At 42.3% G+C, this 22,600-nt stretch overlaps 3 protein-coding genes across 10 annotated transcripts; 2 read left to right on the top strand and 1 right to left on the bottom strand.

The window, feature by feature from the left end:
* The first annotated feature begins 290 nt into the window (after positions 1 to 290).
* On the top strand, positions 291 to 7,462 carry fxyd6l (FXYD domain containing ion transport regulator 6 like). Of its 8 annotated transcripts, none has more exons than XM_040165453.2 (10): positions 291 to 680; positions 792 to 841; positions 2,661 to 2,720; positions 4,346 to 4,369; positions 4,589 to 4,612; positions 5,626 to 5,700; positions 6,750 to 6,802; positions 6,925 to 6,962; positions 7,094 to 7,124; positions 7,230 to 7,462. In XM_040165453.2, exons 1-8 carry the CDS (start codon positions 514 to 516, stop codon positions 6,937 to 6,939), a joined length of 468 nt encoding a protein of 155 aa, XP_040021387.2. In that variant the 5' UTR covers positions 291 to 513; the 3' UTR covers positions 6,940 to 6,962; positions 7,094 to 7,124; positions 7,230 to 7,462. The 8 variants fall into 8 exon arrangements, with proteins under 8 accessions (XP_040021387.2, XP_040021392.2, XP_077951304.1 ...); XM_040165454.2 differs by having other exon boundaries at positions 396 to 680; positions 2,664 to 2,720; XM_040165458.2 differs by lacking the exon at positions 792 to 841 and having other exon boundaries at positions 303 to 680.
* Positions 7,463 to 8,152: 690 nt separating this feature from the next.
* fxyd7 (FXYD domain containing ion transport regulator 7) lies at positions 8,153 to 10,759 on the top strand. Its single transcript, XM_078095181.1, has 6 exons — positions 8,153 to 8,309; positions 9,093 to 9,128; positions 9,256 to 9,330; positions 9,433 to 9,469; positions 10,065 to 10,102; positions 10,201 to 10,759. The coding sequence occupies exons 1-6, from the start codon at positions 8,297 to 8,299 to the stop codon at positions 10,218 to 10,220; spliced, it is 219 nt and encodes a 72-aa protein (XP_077951307.1). The 5' UTR covers positions 8,153 to 8,296; the 3' UTR covers positions 10,221 to 10,759.
* Positions 10,625 to 17,070, bottom strand: nfkbid (nuclear factor of kappa light polypeptide gene enhancer in B-cells inhibitor, delta). Its single transcript, XM_078095170.1, has 12 exons — positions 16,894 to 17,070; positions 14,768 to 14,904; positions 14,653 to 14,686; positions 14,246 to 14,436; positions 13,972 to 14,156; positions 13,355 to 13,460; positions 13,084 to 13,230; positions 12,934 to 12,985; positions 12,623 to 12,780; positions 12,207 to 12,323; positions 11,919 to 12,083; positions 10,625 to 11,826 (listed from the first exon to the last, which is right to left on the bottom strand). The coding sequence occupies exons 1-12, from the start codon at positions 16,907 to 16,909 to the stop codon at positions 11,755 to 11,757; spliced, it is 1,380 nt and encodes a 459-aa protein (XP_077951296.1). The 5' UTR covers positions 16,910 to 17,070; the 3' UTR covers positions 10,625 to 11,754.
* Positions 17,071 to 22,600: the final 5,530 nt, after the last annotated feature.

Raw genomic sequence — 22,600 nt, 5'->3', positions numbered from 1 at the left:
TTTATGGCTATTTATTTACTTCTATAAGACCAGCACTGTCTGTATAACAGCCGAAATAAAAATAAAAATTATGGGTTATGTGTGTCCAGCGCAGCTTATGAGGGATAACTCCTGTTGCAAAAGAAAGCTTTTCGCACTAAAGGATCTTAATTAAAATAATAAAATATAGCATAACAACCAAACCACATAATGGACGGCACCCTGGATTTAGCAATGTGAATTCCCCAGATTGAGACGGGACTTGGGTGACGGGTGAGTGTGTGGTTGGGGGGGCCTGGAGGGGGTCTGCAGGGGGTTCTGGCAGTTTAAATGTGGGAGAGACCTTGGTCGGGCGGTTTTCTTGTAGCTGATAGAACTTTATCTCACTGGCAGCGCGCGCTGCTGTTTACGCGCTCACGTGTAAATTACACCACAGCGAAAGAAGCGCATCTGCACGTGTCTCTTATATTTGGCTGTTTGGGGGAAAGAATGAGCATGATTTACAGTTAATTATGAAATCATGTTTTATTATTGATGCGGGAACCACATCTCATGGGAGTAATAGCTCAGTTTAGCCTCCCTCCCTCCCTCTCTCCCTCTCTCCCGCTCTCTCTCTCTTTCTCTCTCTCTCTCTCTGTCTCCTTCTCTCCCTCATATATTCCTGGAGGAAAAGACCAAGGAGGAAGGAAGTTGAACTCGGGGTAAGCGAGTAGTGCTGGTAAATCACTGTGCAGTCACTGCCTTTTATTGTATTTGCACGTCAATATTGAATCAATTGGCTGAAGTAAAAAAGGGAAATTTTGTTTACAAAGTTCGACTCCGCGGACGCAGAGAAACTCACGAGCTTTGAAGCCGATACACGGTAAGTTGATTTAAATGTACAAACGTATACTCTGAAATGATACTTTTACATTAATACAATTACGCCTTTAATTACGAGCTTAATCACCTTAAAGTCGGTGGCTTAAACTTCCAAAACGCATTCGTGCACACGAGGTTTTGTCTCTCAAAGCGTTTCTCCCTTTTTGTTTGTCCAACTTTGTGTCCAACCAAATTCCTCCGTGTCCTTCTATTTTACACGTGGCCACGTAGCCAATCGCTTTTGTTGTTGTTTGTCATTTACTGCTGTGGCATCTAGTGTGAAAAGTCTCTCGCCAAAGGGTTGGAAATTAGTTGTTGTTGGAGAGCTGGAGTTTAGTTTAACACTTTTGACGCTGTTCATCACGAAAATTGTGTCAAACAACAACGCGCATTAATCTTTATCGCGTGAATTGGCGAGAATATAAAACGTGAAGTTTAAATTCTCTGAATAGCTCATGCGAGTATTTAGTGTGAATGGACTCGCCTGTGACTGTAAATGTAAGCAACCTTTTATAATTTTATTTCCGACTTTCCACGTTAATCTCACTTAATTAGAAAGCATGGTAACTTTTAACGTGCTGCTTCACAGGCATCTTTCTTGTCTCCCCATTCTATCACCTCTACATCACTAACAAACAAGATTACTGGATTGTTTTTTGTTGGAAGAACCCTCCGTGTATTTGTTTGATTAAACCTGATTGGCGGCTCTTTGTTGTTAATCCTGCTCGCAGGGTTGAAGTGTTCATTTCTCCCCACTCCAGCTCCGTGTTCACACCCCCTCTCTTAGTGGTGCATGATTCCCCAGCAGTGCCACGGGCCAAGGGGGGGAACCTTGGCTCCGCCAACGTAGGCTTTGATCTTTGCAAAACATTTTATTTTCCGGGGCTTACATTTTTTTTTTTTCTTCTTGTAAGCGTGGAGCTAAAGCTGTGCATACCTCCACTGCATTCTGTTGTCGTGCCTCGGGACTCCATTGGTACAATGTGGCTGTGAAACGAACAGCTGCACTGGGGTGCTCTTGGTGCCGTGCAGCCAGTGGAGACTCGTGCTACTAATAGTGGATATGTGGAACCGCAACCTTTTAAACGTAAGGGTGTAAGAGAATCTCAGAGTTCCACGGATAGTTTATAGACAGAAAAACAGCCCGAGGAGCTTCATGTTCTATTTGTAAAGTGACCCGGCAAAACGGGTCCTGACCCACTAGCCAAATATATATATAATGCAACACGACACCGGCCCTGCCGCACACCTCTCAACTCTGCTGGAGGACTGAGGTGCTGAGCCTGAAATAGACCCTCTTTTCTTACCCCACGAGTCAGGAGGCCATGTTATGAAGAAACGTACCGGCGCGTCTGGCTGAGAGGGGGCTTTGTGTCTCCACCAGGCTATCAAATGATCGCTTTATTCAGATGCATTATGGGACACGTCACAGCTGGCGTTTTCGGAGCTTGACCTACACAAGGGACTTGAAATCAAGGCCATAACAACAACTCTCATTCCCTTAGACGCAAACAAACATATTGCTGAATAAAGGTTGGACCCGCTCGCTCTTCTGGACAGCAGCTATTCTCCACTAACCTTAACTGGCTGTTTGGTGGGTTTCTGAGAGGTATTAGCAGGTAATTGCGAAATATTTTTGCAACAGCCATCTCTCTGTTCTCAGCAAGGCTCTTTTAAGTAGCCAAGTTATTTCGCTCCATAGGGAGTCAGTGAGCTACAAAGTTTGTCTGTAAGTCGCGTAAAAAAACAAACAGCAAATGCCCACAAAAGTCAGCAGCTTTTTATGACTTCTACATATTGTTATTTACTTTTCTTCTCAGCAGGTTCAATGGATCCCGTGGTCTTGGTGGCGCTCTGCGCCTGGCTGGCCCCGGCACTCGGTGAGCATCCGCTTCACTAAACACTCGGCCGCTTAGCGCTGTTCCCTGTGTGACACGGAGCTGTGTGAGCGTTCCTCAGTTGCTTCCCCTTTCTGTACCGTGGGCTCTGTGTTTAAGATCCTCCCACTTAAAGCACTTGACGTGTCGGTATAACAAGGTCAGTGTTTTTGGCAGAAAGGTCTTGTAAAGTTTCTCTTTTTATTTCCACTCATCACTTGTTTGAACTTCCTGTGTTCTCTTTTTGGTCAAATGTGTATAGAACTTTTGATATTTTCCATTTTAAATCGTTTTATTTCAGGGTTTTGCGGCAAGAAGAAGCCATGTCAGAATAGTGTGACTGTTTCCATAAACTGGAGTTTGAAGGATCATTTATTTACACAGCTGCCATTTTTCCCATTGTTGATGTAGTTTTCTAGTGTAGATTTGTTTCTCTGTGTGAGTTGAACTCTGTTAAGCAGATTTTAGCAGAATTAATGTTTTTTTTTTTCCTCCACTTGGACTTTTAGGCCCGTTATAGTGTGACCTTGTTCTTGAAAGGGGAAATTAGTCAATAAGGGAACTTACACTTCAAGTCTACTGACATTTGGTGAACAGATCAGAAACTTACTGCGTTGAGCATCAGTTGTCAAAGTTTATACACAAGCACAGCTACGAGGACTGGCTGATATTTAAATGCTCTTCTAAGTCAGTTGAACATTTGAATGAAAAGCTACGAAAATAACTCCGGTTAAAATGTTCTTTAGCACAGATGGAATTATTTTAATATGATGTTCAATGTGCTTTTGCTGGTCACTTTATACAATTGTTTGCATTGGTTCTCCATCGCTACACAGAGTGTCTCTATTTATTCCGGTTGTTTTCTCGGTGAACAGAAGACCGTGTTGGTAAAAATGAAAGTTCGGTTATGTCTTGACTGAACAACATAACAATGCAACTGTTCAAATATATTCTTCTAACTACAGCATGTTTTAGAAAATAGATAACGCGTTTCCTCTGACTGAGACGCTGCCCACACAGTCTCACCACCGGTTTCGATAGAAGAACGGGTTCAAACTAGGTTCAGACCTTCTCGTTTCCCTCATCTGAAGCTTGTTCGCGCAGTAAATGAACTCGGACACGCAGCTCTTTGAAGCTACCCGACGCATAACTGCGCTGTATGTGATTCCACCGCGCTCCTTTTTGCAAGAACAAGGATCCCGATTTATTGATTTCACACTTTGAGTTGATTAGAAGTTTCCTAACAGACATTGACACTCGTTCTCTGGCTGGTTTTGAAGGACGAGCGTAACATTAATGGGGCCAACACGTGGTTCCAAATGCACACCCAAGAAGATGTGAAAGGGCCCCGGGGTCTTATGTTTCCCACATCCTTAAAATGACACAGATCAAGACAATCAAATAAAAAAGTGTAGGTAATTAAATCAAGATTATAATCATACAGTGATAATATATTTATCATTAATCCTTTTACATAAATATGAGTTTAGGCTGGTTACTCACGCTTTTCGGCCCCTGTGCAGAGTGGATTTGCCGCACTACCATCAATGTTCTATGCTTTTGCTGACGTGCATAATACACCACCATGTCTTATAAAGATTAATGATTTTCATTCTTTTCTTTCACAGCCTCAGCAGCAGATGTGGAAAACGGTGGGTATTATTTAAACAGGCTTAGAAAAGTCAAATTAAGATAAGCTGCACACTCATTTTAGCTGGCATATAAATTGGCACAGCACACGGCTAATGACTAGATGGATGACTGAGGCCCTCAAAGTGCTGAATAGCTGTCGTATCATGAGAGCTCTGTAAAGTGTGTCAGTGGGTAAATCTGCTTCTCATTTGTCCCTTTTCTTTGCTCTCTTCCACCAGGCAGTGACAGCGATTTTCATTACGGTGAGTGTTTTGCAGATGGACGGGGACTTTTAATGGCCGACCCTCTACACAGGAAACATCTGTGAGGTTGAGACGAGAGAGAGAGTTTGCATTCTCCGATTGTTGTTTCAGAAGTGACGGAAAACTGTCACCCCAAGGCCAAATGTTTGGAGTAGTCCCACTGCGAGTACTTGTCCCAAATGTCCAAGGCCTGATTTTTAAGTCCATTTAAGGCACCAACTTGCAGAGAATGCGGGAGGACCTGCTTTCAGGGTAATGGTTGTTTTCCTGTTTCATTGACCACCCCCCCCCCCTTTTTTTTTCTTGGAGTTTGGGATTATTTCTGAAAATAAGCTCTGTGGCAAACGAAAATGTATAATATTTACACATTTTGCTTCTTGAGAGAGTCTGAACACCACGTGATCTTTATGTTGTTTTGTATTTGATGTCGTAGAAAATGTAAAGCTTAAATCTTTTGCTAGTGTTGCAAGCTGACAAAAACACCTACAAAAATAAAAACATGGACTCCTAGAAGAGGCATCAAAAAGGTTTAGGAACCACTGGCAGCTAAAAAGTCAACAGTAGGCAATTCTGACTCCTTTTGTTCGATGAGAAATTTTGATTTAGTTGATTGTAGTCTATATTTATTTGCTAATGTCAGTTCCCATCTTAAACAAACAGAAAAACCTGATGTTCACCAAGCTGTGATCCTCACAAGCAGTACGTTCTCCTCTGGGTTATAAACAAGCACGCCCTGAGTTTGTTTCAATTGATGTAAACACAGATGTGTCACATTGCTGCTACACAGAGTCAGAGTTGACTGGTGTTTACAGTTTGGGGGACTGCGGCTCAGGAATTTGTGGTCTCCCGTGACCATCGGGGGGGGGGGGGGGGGGTCTGCAGAAAAAGGCTGCAATGCTGCGCTTGTCTTAAAATGTGGTTAAAAGCTTTTGCATCGGTGGGATTTTGTGTCTCAAAGTGTTCACACGCCCTTCTGAAAACATGGTAACGTATTTTTTGTGTGTGTGTAACAGATTATGAATCTCTGAGAATTGGTGGCCTGGTGTTTGCAGTGGTGCTGTTCCTTATGGGGATCGGCCTCATCGTCAGTAAGTATTTGACCTCCCTTAAGCACACCGTGGATGTGTCCGTGTCTGTATGTGTGAGTGTAACAAGCAGGCTTCTGTTTCTCTCGGCGGTCTGAAAGGAATGCACGCTTATGCCCACAATCTCAGGGTTTAAGGGTCATGATTGGAGCATCAGAACATCTTTCCCCGCTATCACAGTGTCCTTCGTAGGTTCCTCCTCCTCCAGTGCCGGCCCTGAAACCAAAACAAATACATTCTTACCAAAGCATCATGCTTCTCTTAGTCGGAATACCTGCGGCTCCCAAACAGTGTTCATTCACGATTTCACTACACTAAAATGATTTAGAGAAACAAATGAGACAAATGCGTCCACTGACACTAGTTGAAAGAGTGGAGCTAACTGCTAACTAAATTAATTGGTAGGTCATGAAACGGTTACAGTAGACACCAGCTTAAATATAGCTTTTCTGACTGTTGTGTGTTTGTTGTCAATAATCTGTTTAATCATATTTAGTTATTACTCACATGGCAAACATGAGTAAGAAGCCTGTCAGCCGGCCAAATCAGCTGCTTCACTTTAAGTTTTATCTCCAGTAAATTGCGTCTTCAGAATGTCTGTAAAGACAAAAACTCTTGATCCCTTTTTTATTTTGTTTTCAAAGAGAACAATAAAGAGCAGAATAGAGTATTGCAGCATGTATTTTGTGAATGCTCTACAATATTTATAGGAAAACTGTGGTGCGTCTAAATTACATAACCGGATATGTTGACTGTTGGAACACGCTGCCGATTTTTAAATGTTATAAATGCTGCACGTTGAATGTTGGCTCCTATATTTTGAGAAAAGTTAACCAAGCAAACTTATTGGGCCCCTAAAGAGGCCTGGCCCGACTGGTTCATTGGTACAAGCGCAAGACTGGAATCATGCACACATGAATGCTCGGAACAACCTCCTACACGTCTAATAGCTGTTAACAATGCATACATTCTTTTTATGATGTCTCATTTTCCTTTTATCTGATTTATAATTCTTTCTCTTGTGTGCTCCCCCCGCCCGCCCCAAAAAACAGCCCGGAAATGTAGATGTTCATCAGGTGACGGTAACAAGTCGTATCAAGTCACGGTAAGTGAAGTTAGGATGAACAAGACAGATCCTAGATCACTAGTATGTATTTTTAGTTTTGTGCAAAATAGATTAAAAAATCCCTCCAGCCAGGTTTTTATCTAACTCTTAATATTCCTCAGGTCCAGCCGTCATGATGCATAATCAGTTGTTCCTAGGGGTAAATATTTTCTTCGTTCTATGACAACTTGCCGTATTAAATAAAAGTCTAGGTGAACAAATCTACTTCATAGGCTGTATAGTTTTATCTATAAAAGGGGGTTAATAAATAATCTAAATCTCTTTCCACAGCTCCGTAGACACTAAGAGCACCGGAGATCTGGTGAGTGTCTTGTAAACATCTGTGAATCTATTTTTTTTTTTTTGCAGCAGGAGCTTAAAGGAAACTTGAATCAAACTTGTCCTCGACCTGTTTTCTCACCGCTAGGTGGCAGAAAATGGCTTGATCACGGCAGACGACCCCTTTCCACAAACACAAGAAGCGTCCTCAATTTCTCAATGCTACTATGCTCTTTTTTTCTTAATGTTTTTATCATCAATTTAAAACCAGAACATGTCATAAATGGTAGTATTATAGTGTGGTAAATGTGTGCATTCCCCGTTCTATTTTTATGACTTTACAAATGATGCAAAATAATAAAACGCATGTTTGTAAAGGTTTCTTCAGCTTTTTATGCATCGTTATTTTTTTTCCCCTGCCGTTTGTGTGCCAGCAGCGGACAGCCCTCTATTTTGCGGCACTCCTGCTTCTGCTGATTCTGCAGACACTTCAGTTACACACGCAGTACTAACTACCAGTGATAGTGTGAATGATTTATGTGCTGCACTGTGGAGCACTTGGAGACGGCTGTCTATGAAAACCAAATAAATATTTGACACATCTCTCTTTTCAATGCTATTGGAAAACTCTAGTGATAGTGGCACACCCTGCGTAAGGAAAAGCTGCATATGCAGACTCTCCCTGGTGTTGCAGGAACGGGCTGACTGCACTGCAGAAAAGAGGACATGGAATAGAAAATGGTGCATATTTAGAATGCAAGCAACGTTTCAATAAAGCATTGTGTACTAAAAACTGACTGGAGTCTTTTACAAAATCCATGATACGATTATAGCATCAAAGATTATATCATAAATTCTTAAATATCAAAAATACCCTTTTTTTTCTCCACACATGCAGTTAATACCCCCATACACTTCCATGCCCCTCAGTGTGATAGCTTGAATATACCTTTATAGTAGCATTACATTAGCTTTTACGCTTTTATTTAATGTAATTTTGGGCTACCGAGCTGACCCACTAGCCCCAGTGGGAGTATCCCACCACTGAATGCAGTGTTTCGCTGCGGCCACCAGAGGGTCTCTGCTGATTTATCTGAGTGCTCCTCAACAGTTCTGCATGCGGTCCTGTCAGGCTACCTTCTTTCATACCCAACCTGAACCTGCAACCTGCAAAGTCTCTGAGACGAAGGTCCTCTACATCTCCACACTGCAGCCATGGCCACCACAGGTTTGATTGTTTTCTTCTCTAATCGGATCTTCATTCATTTTTGTGAAACGTGCATGAAAACAAAATTAATCATGGGTTTGGTCCTTAATTGTGTAATCTATTTGTAACGTGTCATTTAATATGCATGAATTGATGTAATGCGTTTACTCTGGTACACATATTTGATTAGCCTGCTGCATGGCTGCTGCAGTGCCAAAGAGCCAATTTACTGCTGATGTATGGATCGGTGATAGAACATAGGGAGTTCACAGTAAACCCCTCACTGGGATGAATAAATGAACATTACTTGAAATGTTTCTCTCAAACCGTAGAGCCTTTGTAGTACAAACCGCTGCCTCGGTCACTTGGTTGTGACCGTTCAGCAACATGCAAGCCACATTCACACAGGCTTACATTTGCAAAATCCCTCTGTTTAAGAGTAGATTATTCTTAAATACTGTTGATTTGGGTCAAACAATAACAGAAGGTGATTTCAAGTGGCTTTTTAAACGTGTGTTATCCCTTATTAATCGTGCTTTGTTTCTGTGCTGCTGTACCTTGCTGCTGGCTTGTAACCCACTTTACGAATGGTGCATGTTTTTTCTGCTGAGCGAAGATGCTGCATTGACATCTTCTCAGTAGAAAAAAAAAAACAATACTCCAGAGGGGTTGTGGAGCCAAGCCTGCAGATCTGAAGAGCTGCAAACCTTGCTTTCCGTGGTGCTGATGTGCTGTCGTCGGAGCAGCACTCTGTGCGACAATTTCAATCTGTTCTCTGTAACTGACCGTACTTTGTTTTTGCAGAAACTATGTTTCCAGACCAGAGTGACTTTAATTATGGTAAGATTTACGCCATATGCTATTTTCAGGAATCCAAAGCATCACGTTAAACATATTTATACAGGTATTTTTTGAGTTCATCGTAAATTCAGCTCTGTAAAGTCCCATACGGTTGTGTTCCTCATAGATTATGAGACTTTGCGGACTACGGGGGTTGTCCTGGCAGCAATCATGTTTGTTTCTGGCATTTTAATAGCCCTCAGTAAGTTTAGACTTTCTTACATAACACTTGAATTGCAGAGGTTTAAATCATATATACAGGATCACCTTTGCCCTTGTAACTAATCTTTAATTTTTCAAACAGGTAAAAAATTCACAAATTGTGTAAAATCCTCATCCAAGTAAGAATTGTACAAAGTTTAGTGGATGATCCGCCTGCGCATGCTGTATGAAGTTGACTTGAAGGGAATACACAACCAGTGTGGAGAAAAAAAATGTCTTGTTGTTTGACTAAAACTGAGTTTCCCACAGCTTTTCCTACCCCTGCCCTGGATGCCTGTTCTCCAAATACCCCCATTCCCTGTTCTGCATTCTCAACCTAAAACTCACTTGCAACACATTGCAGAATGTTTTACATAGAACCTTGTGTGGCAAATCACATTTGGGTAATGCATTAATCTTCTCTTCATGTCAGTGCTTGCTGCTATAATGCATCAAACTCCTTTTATGTTGGTTGTGAGTGGGCAAAGTGTATTGATCTGATCTGATCTGATCGCATGCTGCTTTTATGACGAGATGACAAGAAAGACGAGGCCTGATACTTCTCAATTACCTCAGAACTCTGTGGCTCCAACCGTTGTTGGATCATGTAGCCGTGATAATGTACGCTCCTAGTCCAAGTTGTCGCCACAGTTTTCAATCTTATTTCCTATCCAGTCATTTTAAACAACTAAACACACTTTAGACACTTACTAATTTCCTTATTTCTGTTCGCAGGTCCAGCTCATCTGTTACTGAAATCCCAAAGACAGAGGGTAAGTTCCCTTCATGATGAGGATTATTATGTGCTAGAACTGATGATTTTACCTTTCTCTCTGCAATTCTGCCTGATTTCTTTCCTTTTCTTTTGCAGTGCCTCCTCAAACTGTATAGAAAATAAAGTATCTAATTGAGGGGGAGAACTGCGCCAGAGAATGCACAGCATGGTCACTGGTTATTTATTGCCATCTCTGTTTGGCTAGTACACTTCTGCCAGCAAGACGATGAACAGGGTTTTTTTCAACGCATCCTCACCTGGTTTTGTTGAGTTTGAAATACCTTGAAGTTTCTGTCAAAACTCTTTGACAGAAACTTTGACAGAAAGTTAAGTTCCAGTTCATAACATTGCAATGATCAAGTGTAACAAATGTCCTTTGCCATTATGTTTCTTCCCTTCTGTCAATATCTACTTTTTCTAGCATGATTAAGACATAGATGGAATAGAATAGATAGAATATGACCAGTATAACATAAAATGAAATATCGCGTAATGTCTTGATGGAAATTAAAAGACAAAGTTGAGTTGAATAATTATTTAATCAATGTGATACAGTGATTGCGTTTGTTCTGCTTTAATGTAAAGGCAAAGGCATTACAAATCAAATGAATACCTGTGAAAAAATGGGACCCTTTCAAATAAAGGTCTTCTACTCCAGATGATTTTATCAGTGTTTTCTTTGACAATCATCTTATGTGTAATAGTATTATTAGGCTGTTATTTTGAGATTAATCTTCACGGTGTGCTTTACAAGAATTACAACTTCTTAAGCAGAAGACTCGTATGTCAGAGGCAGATTGAAACCAAATAAATCACACCCAAAAAAACAGTTTCCCCTCCCACTATGGTTAATTACAATGGAAGAAACCTCAGTTGACACTTGGCTTGAAAAATAAAATCCTCCGGACACTTTCCTAGTAGTCCTCTAGTGGGATGGTGTAAATTTGAACATCAAAGCATTTAGACGGAGCTTTAGTCACAAGTCTTTCTGTGCTTTTAGTCATGACTCATGACTAAAATGTACAGCTAGTCAGACAATTTCTCAGCACACTTACCCACGTAAGGTCTCTGTGATACATTCTTTGCCACAACCAGTTTCAATACATACTTGTTTTACATAGTCAAGTTCATTTTCCCAGAAAAGTTGTACTTGATGTTACTCATGTAAGTATGATGCATACAGACTGACAGTTAAATTATGTCATTCTTATTTAAAGGCATTATTAACATTGTCTTGTTTTACCAACGATTTCATGGAAATCAACATTAAACTGTAACCTGTCAGGAAAAGGAATACTATTTTGCACTGGTGTCTTCATCCTCTGATTTTTGCCTCTTCATTTTTGTTTGTTTAAAGGTTTTCATTTAAAAAAAGTTAAATGCCCTTTTTGACAAAAATATATGCTTGGATTAAAATGTCTTATGGAATGAAATGCTTTGCCTACACATGAACAATTCGCCCAATGCTAAGATAAATAAATTACAGACACTAAATGCCAGGTAAAGTATACACAGATTATTTGTCTAATCTAGTGGAAATAGTTGTGAACATTATAGAAGACAGAGATTCCCGAAGCAACACAACAAAAAACTGTAAATCCTTAAAAACGCATTCCATCCGAATGGGAATTACAAGTGGGGATTTTCGTGTCATCCTTGGTCCTGCAAGGACACGATACGCCGACGAGAGGCAGCACTTCGTTTCTTCAGCATGAGCTTGAGCTGGAAATTAAGCCATACAATAATGATCGCTCATAAATCCCCGATGAAAGCAGTGCAGGTGTGGCTGGCTTTTAAGACGTTGTGCTGCTCACCTTGTCTCCCTGGGTGCCGCTCTGCAGCAGGTGAGCTGGCTGGTCGTTCTCCAGGTTGCGGATGCTGGGGTCGGCTCCTCTGCGTAGGAGCAGCTGCAGTATCTCCTCCTGGTGGGGGTTACCATGGAGACCAGCTGCCATGTGCAAAGCTGTGTGACCATGCGCCTATGCGAAAGAGGGATTTGCCGCATGACTTAGACTATATAGTCAGGTATGTGTATAGTATATACTTGTAAATGCGTGCAAAGCCACTAACACTTTTGAGTTTTGTGCCAGAGTGGGACTCACTTTCAAGTTGACAAAGTCTTTCATGTTCTGCATAGGAATCGTCAGTAGATAATTCACCAGGTCGATGTTCCCCTCCTTTACTGCCAAGTGCAGCACGGTCTTGTTACTTTTGATTTCCTGGAAGTAGATAAATGAAAATTGCTATTTATTTTTAAAAAATAATAATTTTTGACATTTAGGTGTCAACGAAGGCAGAATAAACCCAAACAGGGAGTAGTGGGAGAATAATGGTTTGTCATTAGAATTGGACAATAGCTGCCACTATAAATGTATTATTCTGACTGAACGGAAAGGATTTAACATTTTTAACTCCATTTGATTCCATATGACCCACCATCTACTAACACGTCTCTATTGTGCCACATAGATGCGTACTTGCTCGTGTGACGTTCAGAATAGGAGGAGCTATATTGCACCTGGCTGAGGAGCGACGCCCCGGCGCTGAGAAGCATCTGCACGCAGGACAGCTTCTCCGCAGCCTTGGTGCGAAGACAAACATCTGCTTGCTCACAGTTGGACAACGCCTTCACGGTGACACTGTGAGAGATGGCTGCACAGTGCAGAGGAGTCATACCTGAAGCAAAGAAGAACACACGTTCAAATTAAGGCTCAATTAATATAAAGACTTTGGAATTGGTGCTGAAAACCTAGTCCAAATTATACTGACTAGGTCAACACTACTCCTCTCGATTGCATTGTATATTAATATTAATTAATATTAAGTTACCCTCAAAATTGCGAGCCTCCAGGTTGACAGACGGCCTGCTGGACAGAATTACCTGCAAAAGAGGAATCATTAAGGTCTGCTAGGTACAGCCTACTTTCCTGAGTGCTGTGGCAGTCATGCCAAATCAATCAATCACCAGTGCCGCCTTACCTGAAGAACCCCAGGTAGACCATAGTGGACAGCCAGATGAAGGGCAGTTTGCCCTTTAACGTCACAGACATTGATGTCCGTGCCAAAGGAGAGAAGATCTTGCACAATCCCCGGTTGGTTTGCTGTCACCGCCACCAGTAAAGCAGTCTGCACGAGCACATCAATTAAAATACTTTATTGTGAGAAATGATCGTGCTAACGTTTATGGATTCAAAAAAATGTATGTGTGCCCAAAAGAGCAATTTGCACACTTGGAAAGATTTTTTCATACCTTTCCCTTGTGCTCTTTAGCATCAAGCCCACCGACATCCCTCAACCTCTCTGCAGCGGCAAAGGCACACTCCCTGAGCCCTTTGGCAGTGTAGATGTGCAGGATGCTGAAAGAACAAGAGCACACAATACGTTTATTTTACATTTGGCAGGAGTGTCGGGGTAATCCTTGCAACCAATTGCACATGTTTCCCTTTCACAGTTGAATTTGTCTCCCCACTTCATGTAAACATTGAGCATGAGAGGCTGACTAATTCACATCTTTTGGTTTTGTTCATCTTTGTAGGATTACCAGACTGCAAATATAGATCTTGTGACGGAAAACGAAACTCCTCTACTAATACTGTAGCTAAATCGTGTGCTCCGATTTGCACTTTCATGACACAATGTCAGCAGTGTGTGTGTGTGTGTGTGTGTGTGTGTGTGTGTGTGTGTGTGTGTGTGTGTGTGTGTGTGTGTGTGTGTGTGTGTGTGTGTGTGTGTGTGTGTGTGTGTGTGTGTCTGTCCGTCTGCCTGTTTGCTATCAGTGTGATCTACGACCTCAAAGAAAATTCTCTTACACACATGGGATCCACACGGCGCATTCTCACACACATGCATTCTCCCAGAAGCACTCACGTGTCTCCATCTTCATCCTGCCCAGTAGCTCTGCTGTTGTCCATCCCGCTCAGCAGCATCCGGGCCTCTTCCAGCTTAGCGGCGTCCATCGGCGAACCAAAACTCAGCTGTGTGGTCGGATTGGGACCCAAATGGGACCAAGCCGAAGCCATGCCGGCCTCTGCGGCCGCACTCATCGGGCACTCCTGCTCAGGAGAAAGCAGGTAAAAGGTCAAACCACCACACAGTTGGATACAGATACGTAAACAGTCCGTTATTACAGGATTTCTCTTACGTATGTCAGAGACATTGTGTCTTCATATCCCGGGACGTGCTGCTGTGCGCCGTACTCAGATGTCATTGGGATGCTGAAGGCGGCATCGTAGCTGGTTTCTGGATGGACGTGGTAGTAACCGACTGCCGGCTCTGCTGCCGGAGTCCACTGCTTATAGCTCACTGCCATGTCTGAGTAGCTGCTCGAAGCCCCTAAAACGGACGGTCAGACAATATGTAAAACAAATAATTGTGGTAATGCTTCATTGATATTGAATTGGTTGTTTTGTAGGCTTGGGGAAAAAAGGACTGTGTCATTTCTTTGTCAAATTGGTGGATCTTTGGAGGGTAGTGTGTTGTCTCGAAATAAATAAACTAAACAACTATAGTGAAGCTCGGAAAAGGAATATCACCAGACTGCTCTCTCACCTGTGCAGGTAAACTGTTCTGCTGAAGGTGACAGCTGGGAGAAGAGAAGATAGAAAAACAGTCAGATCTTTGTCACACGTCGTGAGATGGTGATCCCCTCTGTGCGCCACCTTACTGTGACAGTGGTCGGAGGAGCAGGACTTGTGACGGCCGTAGAGCAGCAGGGTTGACCAGACGACGTCTCGCGTCTTCTCTTCCGCTCCAAGAGTTTCTTCACTGTGGGCAGACTGCAACACTGCTTCTCTTTTGGCGCTGAAAAAGGTAATATGTGCCCGAAGGAAGTTGGTCACACGTGAGTGAGAATATATTGATAAACTTGAGTATATCAACATTTTACTCATCAACATGGCCTTTGCTTTATTGAAGCTTAGATTTTAACTAATGCAGCGCCAAATAAATGTTAGATTACAACTGCTGTAACTTAAATTCCGTCCCGCTCACTTTCTCCATTGGGGCATGTTTTTGCACCTCTTTACATAAAAGTACATGAAATAGAAAATATCGAATCCATTATGATAGGTTTCCCCCCGGTGATAAAAAAAAAGGATTATTTCCATTAAACAGGTGAGAAATTAGGAAAACACTTTACAAAGAGAGTTCTGATGTTTCCAGCAGATGTGATGTCACCACACAAGTTTTTTCCTCAAAAGCTTCTTTCCACAGAAAGATAAAGTGATATTTCCACCTTGTCTGTGGAAGATAAAGCTCTGAGAAACCTCCTCCATTAGGAACACAGATCTTGTGGCCGTGCAAAACCAGACCGATTCATCAGAAAACCTTTTGCATGGGATTGCCACAGCGTATTTTCTATGACATCTCACTGTCTCGCTCCATTACGCTAACAGAGAGGCAAACCACATCTTCCTGTCTTCGGTGTGTCACAGGCGCGTCACCTCGACACGTGTGGCTGCTTTCTAATTCACCTACATGTCCCGCAGGCACTTCTTTAGTTACTTCTTTTGTGAATATCAACTGTCGTGATGGGCCAAAGCAGACCCGAGACAGCTCTGTTCTACACGGCAAATACAAAGAGGGAATACTTGCAAAACACAAAGGCAAATCCCACCAGTGAGAGAGAGAAATGTGTGTTAGTGGAGTTTAGATAAGTTAGTTCCGCCTTTCAAAAGAAACTCTTTCACTTCCAGCTAAAAACCGGTCCTAAACAATGTGCTGCTGTGTGCAACCTGCCCACACATCATAGTAAAGGTCACTTCATTCGAACAAATTACATCAGTCGTGCATTTTAGTGACACCAGGTTTCATTTTCAAGTTCAGAAGGTGTTACTATGGGTTACTCAACCCTGAGTCATTTGATATTTACAACAAGTTTACTGATGATGTAACTACACAGCCTCTATGAAACAGTTGATTGCCAGACGGTGGAAGTTGCTCAATACTTTCACTCACACATCAGCGGAAATAGCTTTTAATAGTTAGCGGACATCTTGGCCAACACACATCTATAGCCGTTGGATTTGCTCACACTGCCAACGCGGCGCTCCGGGCTACTCTGTGCCGTATTCAAATAGCAGCTGTGGAAACCCCTGGACATTGAGTCATGTGCGTGGGAGGTTGGGGATTCCGACGACCTTTCTGTTTTGGCTTGCTCTGAACCGAAAGAAAGAAGCGGTGCGGAGCCAACTTCCTCATTATGTGGTATAACTCAGCCCGGCAAGCCAGACTAATTTGTAATCACTCAAGCATGTGCCGAACTGGGCACGAACGAAGAAAGTTAAGTTGTCGGGTCACAAAGTTTGCTGGTCTGGCAAGAATCAAAAGGGGAACTGAAAAACAATAAGCAGGGGTGGAGGTGTATCAGGGTTTCCCCAAAAAATGTCCTGACTCTTTGCAGATTTGCAGATATTATGCTGTCATTCAACAAAAAGTGGAATTACGGCTGATGAGGTCACTCATCTGCATTCAATCAGAAGTAAAAATTGTGGCCTATTAACTGAAAACACTGACAGTCCCAAATCAAGTAAAAACTTAAACGTGTTTGGTTATGATGGAGGGATGCATGTTGAATTTTGAAGGCTTAAAAATGCAAATCAATTAGTTAATTAGCTGCCAATAAAACAATCACACATTACTGAATGTCTAAAGGAGGTTCAGTAATGTATTCATTTAAAAAAACAATCATTTGTCATCATCAATGTCAAGCCATTCAACTTTATAAATGATACCAGCCGTACCACTTAGTAGCCTGCACGTAGTTAACAGATCAGAAGCACACGTACTCACGTTTATCAAAGTGCATGTCAGAAGCGGTTTTGCTTTGAAATCCTCAATAGGTCGTCCCTTTCCGTCACCAGGCTGCTCAAAACGTCGATGAAGTGATTCGCAGCGCCGGCGTGCTCTGTGATGCTCTGTGATGAAGTGTGAGTGGCTTGTTGTCTTATCCGCTGGCTGCTTGTACACACAGAGCACGTTGTTCCCCGTCACCGCCCCCAGCTGTGCTCAACCCCCTCTAGCGAAGGGGAAGCCACACACACACACACACACACACACACACACACACAGGACGGTTGAGTATTACAACAAATATACATAAACAAAGTATGCCAATTGAACACAAATGTACACAATGGTGTACAAAGTATTTGGAACGTTGAATTAAAAATTGAAATAGCATTAGGTGGAAATGCATTTTTCTGAGTAAACATTATGTTGTTTACAAAGTGAAAGCACAGAGGTACTAGCAGAAAAGTAATATGCATTATGCCGGATGGCTCACATCACTACATTAGTACTGTGATATTGGTTGTCAACTGTAACTGTCTAACTAATATTTTACGGTTGTAGAAGTGATGTCTGGTGCCGGAGGGATCTGTGATGTAGTGTGAGTGGCTTGTTGTCTTATCAGCCACCTGCTTGTACACGCAGACCACGTTGTTCCTCGTCACCTCACGCTTCTGTGTTAAATGTTGACCTGCAAGTTAAAACATTTACAAACTAACTTTAATTTTCAAGTACATTAAGTACAAAGTACACTAGTTCTCTCAAAGTAAGTAGCCCTACTATAGATGTGACCAAGACTTGGTCCAGTAATAATTATACTTTTACTTTATGGACTTACTTAATCCTCAAAAAAAGAGAGTTGTGTGCAATTTTACAATGCTGAATGACAAACAAAAAACACATTAACATATCTGAATAAAGGAGACATGAACAACACATTTTAAGAAAATATCACAAGCACTATACTACTTTATTTATGAATTAATTAATCGATGGTCTTTTTTACATAGATATTGTTGATGAAAATTGACTTAATTTATGTAAATTGACATTTTGTGCTTATTAACTGATTTACTCCTTTGTTTAAAGACTCAGTGTCCGATCCCTGTATTTGTCCATTCTGGGCTACTGTCAGGGTGGGTGGAAGGCAGGACTCAAATGCAGACTTTTCTCAAAAACAAAAGACTTTAATAGTCAGAAACTCCAACACAAAATGGCCAAGGGGCAAAAACGTATACAGGAACAGGGGCAAAAACGGCAGGCAGAAAATAGCGACATCCAGGACAATAAACAATGACGTGACAAGTGACAAGAGACACACACTGCTTAAATACACTAGGGAGGTGCAGGTGATTGGAAACATTGGAAACAATCAGACAATCACAGGGGATGACAGGAAAAGGCAGGAAGTGAAGTTACCCAGGGAGACAAGAAGCAGAAAACTACACAATAAGACAGGAAATAAAACCACACCGTGACAGCTACTGTAGAAGCATGCAGGGCTGTAGTGTAGGGTACAGGGCATTTACTGTAGGGTAAACGCACGTAAACGCCGTTTACGCACCTCTGGAATTTTCGTTTACCCACCTCTAAGTGGTGTTTACGCACCTCAAAGTTCCCTGCGCCTTGTATTCTTCCGTTTGAATACTCCGAAATAAACTTGGTGTAATTTTAAAACAGCTAAGACTACGTTTTCTATTGTTGAACATATAAACGGCGTAGTCTGAATCATTTTCATCTGCGCTGTATGTGTGTGTCTTGTAAATGTGTCTTGCGGCTGCAGCAGCGACACCAATCAGGATCCAGGAGGTGTGTAAACACATTCACATTGTGGATCAGCCCAGTGGTCCCCAACCTTTTTCACCTCACGGACCAGTTTCATGTCAGACAATATTTCGCGGACCGGTCGAGAAGGTCCGACGGGGGGGGTGTAGTCGTTGTTGCGGGCGGAACGACCGACGGGGGAGGTAGTACTCGCACGCTCTGTGTTCGCTGGTTGTGAACGGTAAAAGGAAAAGAAAAACGCCTGGTGACGCGTAGATTAGAAAACAAGTCCGTTCTCAATGTGAAAAAAAACATGCTGTAGGGTTAGGCTATTTATGATGACATAGGTAGTACATGAGTGTTCCTTTAACTTACGCTGACAGTGTAATTGACAGGCTGCTTAACTGGTTAACTCTTAAATTCAACATATTTTTTCCGGCAGTGATAGGACAGGTAATGATGCAGAGAGCACAGGGAGAGGAGAAACACCAGGTCGAATAGAGAGAGGAGAAGCACGTGGAGGACAAGGAGGCCCTCTGGGAACTACTATGAAAAGGAGACTCGGTATGTAGATAGTATTAATCTGCAATTGTCGTGTTGTGTTGACATACTTTTCTTTACTGTTTTCTTAAATTGAATAAACTACAAACTAACACATTTATTCATTGTCATTGATTGTATATGACTTTTACTGATAACATAATGCAATATAGCCAGGACAGCCTTACAGAGTCCCGACGCTTTGTGTTGCTTCGCATCGCATCGAGGTCTGTATGATCACAAAATTCAGAGTTTACCCACCTCTAATTTTACCACTACAGCACTGGAAGCATGGGAGCGAACCCCACATATGTAGATAGGGACGGCTATTTCTAAGGTAATGAAAACGCAACTGTTAAGTGACTACTTACTTTCCTTTCAGTTGATTTAACACTAAAGAAACACCATTAGTAATGATATTTTCCATTTCAACCAACAAATTCCCCTAATCCTACACATGTTTACATAAGTGTTTTCAGCTCTAAGAAAAATATAAACAAAGTATCTAAAACTGGCTTAACTAATGAATTGAAAGAATAAATTGAAAAAGGTTTGATATAGGAAGTTATTTCTTTTATGTCTTGAAATGTTGACCAATTTGAAAGTGAAAATAAATGTAAAGCTGCTTTCGGGTTGGTCTTACACATCTCAGAGAATAGAAACTGGCCAGAGAACCACAAAAATCTAAGGGAAATTTAAGTTAAAAACATGTCTCACTTCAATGGTGAGAGACCTTAGCTTAGTATAATTGATACTATATTAGTAAAATATGCTGTTAACAGTAAAAGTCCAGTTCTGGTACTTTAGCAAAAGTACAAAAGTACCAAAAATAAATGTATTCATTTTAAAGAACCTATTTATGAATTATATTAATTCAGCATATATTATATTACTGCATCATTTATACATTGGTGTCTTTGTCGCTCTAATGTTGTAGTTAAAGTTTATGGTGGTTGTCAATATTTTGTATCCATACCATTACGTAACTTATTTGTAAATAATCATAATTCATACATTGATATATTTTGTATTATAATGATGCTGTGAGAACATTATTAAAGGGATCCAGAGGGAGTAATGTCAGTGAAATGTTTGTGACTGAATTTATTTCCCCGCTTAATGACTCAAACTCAAATCAAATCATTTGAATCAGGAATCAGGAGACATTTATTACCAAAATATGTCAAACATACAAGGAATTTGTCTTGGCGGTTGGTGTGCGACAGTGTGACAATAGACAACAAGACAGCAGTGCACAAGTAATAAAATAAAGTAAAATGGAATGCTAATGCAATGGGTTAGTAGAATAAGGCTATGGGTTAGTGTAAAACAAGGCAATAAAGTTAAAGTTAAAAATTTAAAATATTAAAAAAGTTTTTAAAAAAAATTAAAAAAATTTATTAAGCATAAAGAGCACTAGCGAACAAGTAACAAAGTGACGAGTGACGACAAAGTGATAAATTACAGTTAAAGTGACATGTGCAGTGTGAAGGGGAGTGACCGGTGGAATGTTATAGTCAGTCAGTGGGGGACCGGGCTCTGTTGATGAGCCCGACAGCAGACGGGAAGAAACTGTCCTGATGGACCTCAGCCTTCTGCTAGATGGAAGGGGGAGGGGGGAGGGTGGGGCTCTGTTCCGTCGGAAATCCACAACCATCTCCACTGTCTTTAGAGCGTTGAGCTCCAAGTTGTTCTGGCTGCACCACAACACCAGATGGTCAGACTCCCACTTGTGGGTGGACTCATCCCCACCAGAGATCAGTCCAATGAGGGTGGTGTCATTCGCAAACTTCAGGAGCTTGACGGACTGGTGACTGGAGGTGCAGCTGTTGGTGTACAGGGAGAAGAGCAGAGGGGAAAGAACGCAGCCTTGGGGGGAACCGGTGCTGATGGTCCGAGAGGCTGGGACATGTTTCCCCAGCTTCACGTGCTGCTTCCTGTCAGACAGGAAGTCTGTGATCCACTTGCAGGTGGAGTCGGGCACGTGCAGCTGGGAGAGTTTGTCCTGCAGCAGAGACGGGATGATGGTGTTGAAGGCAGAGCTGAAGTCCACAAACAGGATCCTGGCGTAGGTTCCTGGGGAGTCCAGATGCTGAGGATGTAGTGGAGGGCCATGTTGACAGCATCGTCCACAGACCTGTTGGCTCTGTAGGCGAACTGCAGGGGGTCCAGGAGGGGGTCGGTGAGGGACTTCAGGTGGATCAGGACTAGCCGTTCAAAAGACTTCATGACTACAGAGATCAGGGCGACAGGCCTGTAGTCATTGAGTCCTGTGATCCTGGGCTTCTTGGGAACAGGGATGATGGTGGAGGCCTTGAAGCAGGCTGGTACGTGGCATGTCTCCAGGGAGGTGTTGAATATGTCAGTGAACACCAGAGACAGCTGGTCAGCACAATGCTTCAGGGTGTGAGGGGAGACGGAGTCCGGACTGGCTGCCTTACGGGGAATTTGTCTTTTAAAGAGCCGGTTAACGTCTCTCTCCAGAATAGAGAGGGTCGTTGCTGGTGGGGTAGGGGAAGGTGATATAGATGAAGAGGCGTGAGCACCTGATGAGCTGGGGGAGGGAGGGGTGGGGGACTGCAGCAGGTTGGTGGAGCTGTAGGGGATGGAATCAGGACATTGTCTTTCGAATCTGCAGTAGAAATCATTCAGCTCGTCTGCCAGGCGGATTCATGGAGTGGGGGGTTTTGGCTTGTAGTTAGTGAGGTGTTTGAGGCCTCTCCAAACTGAAGCAGAGTCACTTGCTGAGAACTGTTGTTGGAGTTTCTCAGAGTACAGTCGTTTAGCATCTCTCACTGCCTTGCTAAACTTGTATTTTGCCTCTGTGTACAAGTCTTTGGGTTTTAACAAACATAATTCTAGTCCACGCTACCAGTCCCAGCTGTAGAGACATTGGTTCCGCCATCTTTCTCTTAATCGGCTGATGTTTTCATACAAAAGAAGCTTTACAGACTTTTCGGAATATTTGATGATTGTGTTGTACATTTTATGTAGTCTACCCTCCAGCCAGAATAAACAACAATTTTGCAATCTTCTGGACCCCCCCCCCCCCCCATAATCATTTACCATAAAGCCTCACAGCTCCATCTGCTGTCGCAAAGTGTGATATTTAATTTCCTGCAAAGACTACTGAGCTCAAATGAAACAAAGCAAGTAGGATTGTCTCAAAGTGGAGCGGGCAGCTTCCATTATCAGAACAACTCAAGTTGACTGCCCCCCCGAGGCTGCTCACGAGGACACATGCTCCACTGGGTGGCCAAAGAAGTGGAGGCAAATGTTTTCAAAGGTTGGCACATTCAACAGGCCGAGATGATCCAGCTCACGTGCCGTCTGCTCTGGCAGCAGATGTAAAGTACACATGTGTCTAAACTTAAAGCAGCAAAGGATGCAGCTCACCTGAGGTTTG

This window comes from Gasterosteus aculeatus, chromosome 20 (genome assembly GCF_964276395.1).
Source record: "Gasterosteus aculeatus chromosome 20, fGasAcu3.hap1.1, whole genome shotgun sequence".
Taxonomy (NCBI): Eukaryota; Metazoa; Chordata; class Actinopteri; order Perciformes; family Gasterosteidae; genus Gasterosteus; species Gasterosteus aculeatus.
The sequence above is the reverse complement of the archived record's forward strand: the minus strand, read 5'-3'. Positions and strand labels throughout refer to the sequence as shown.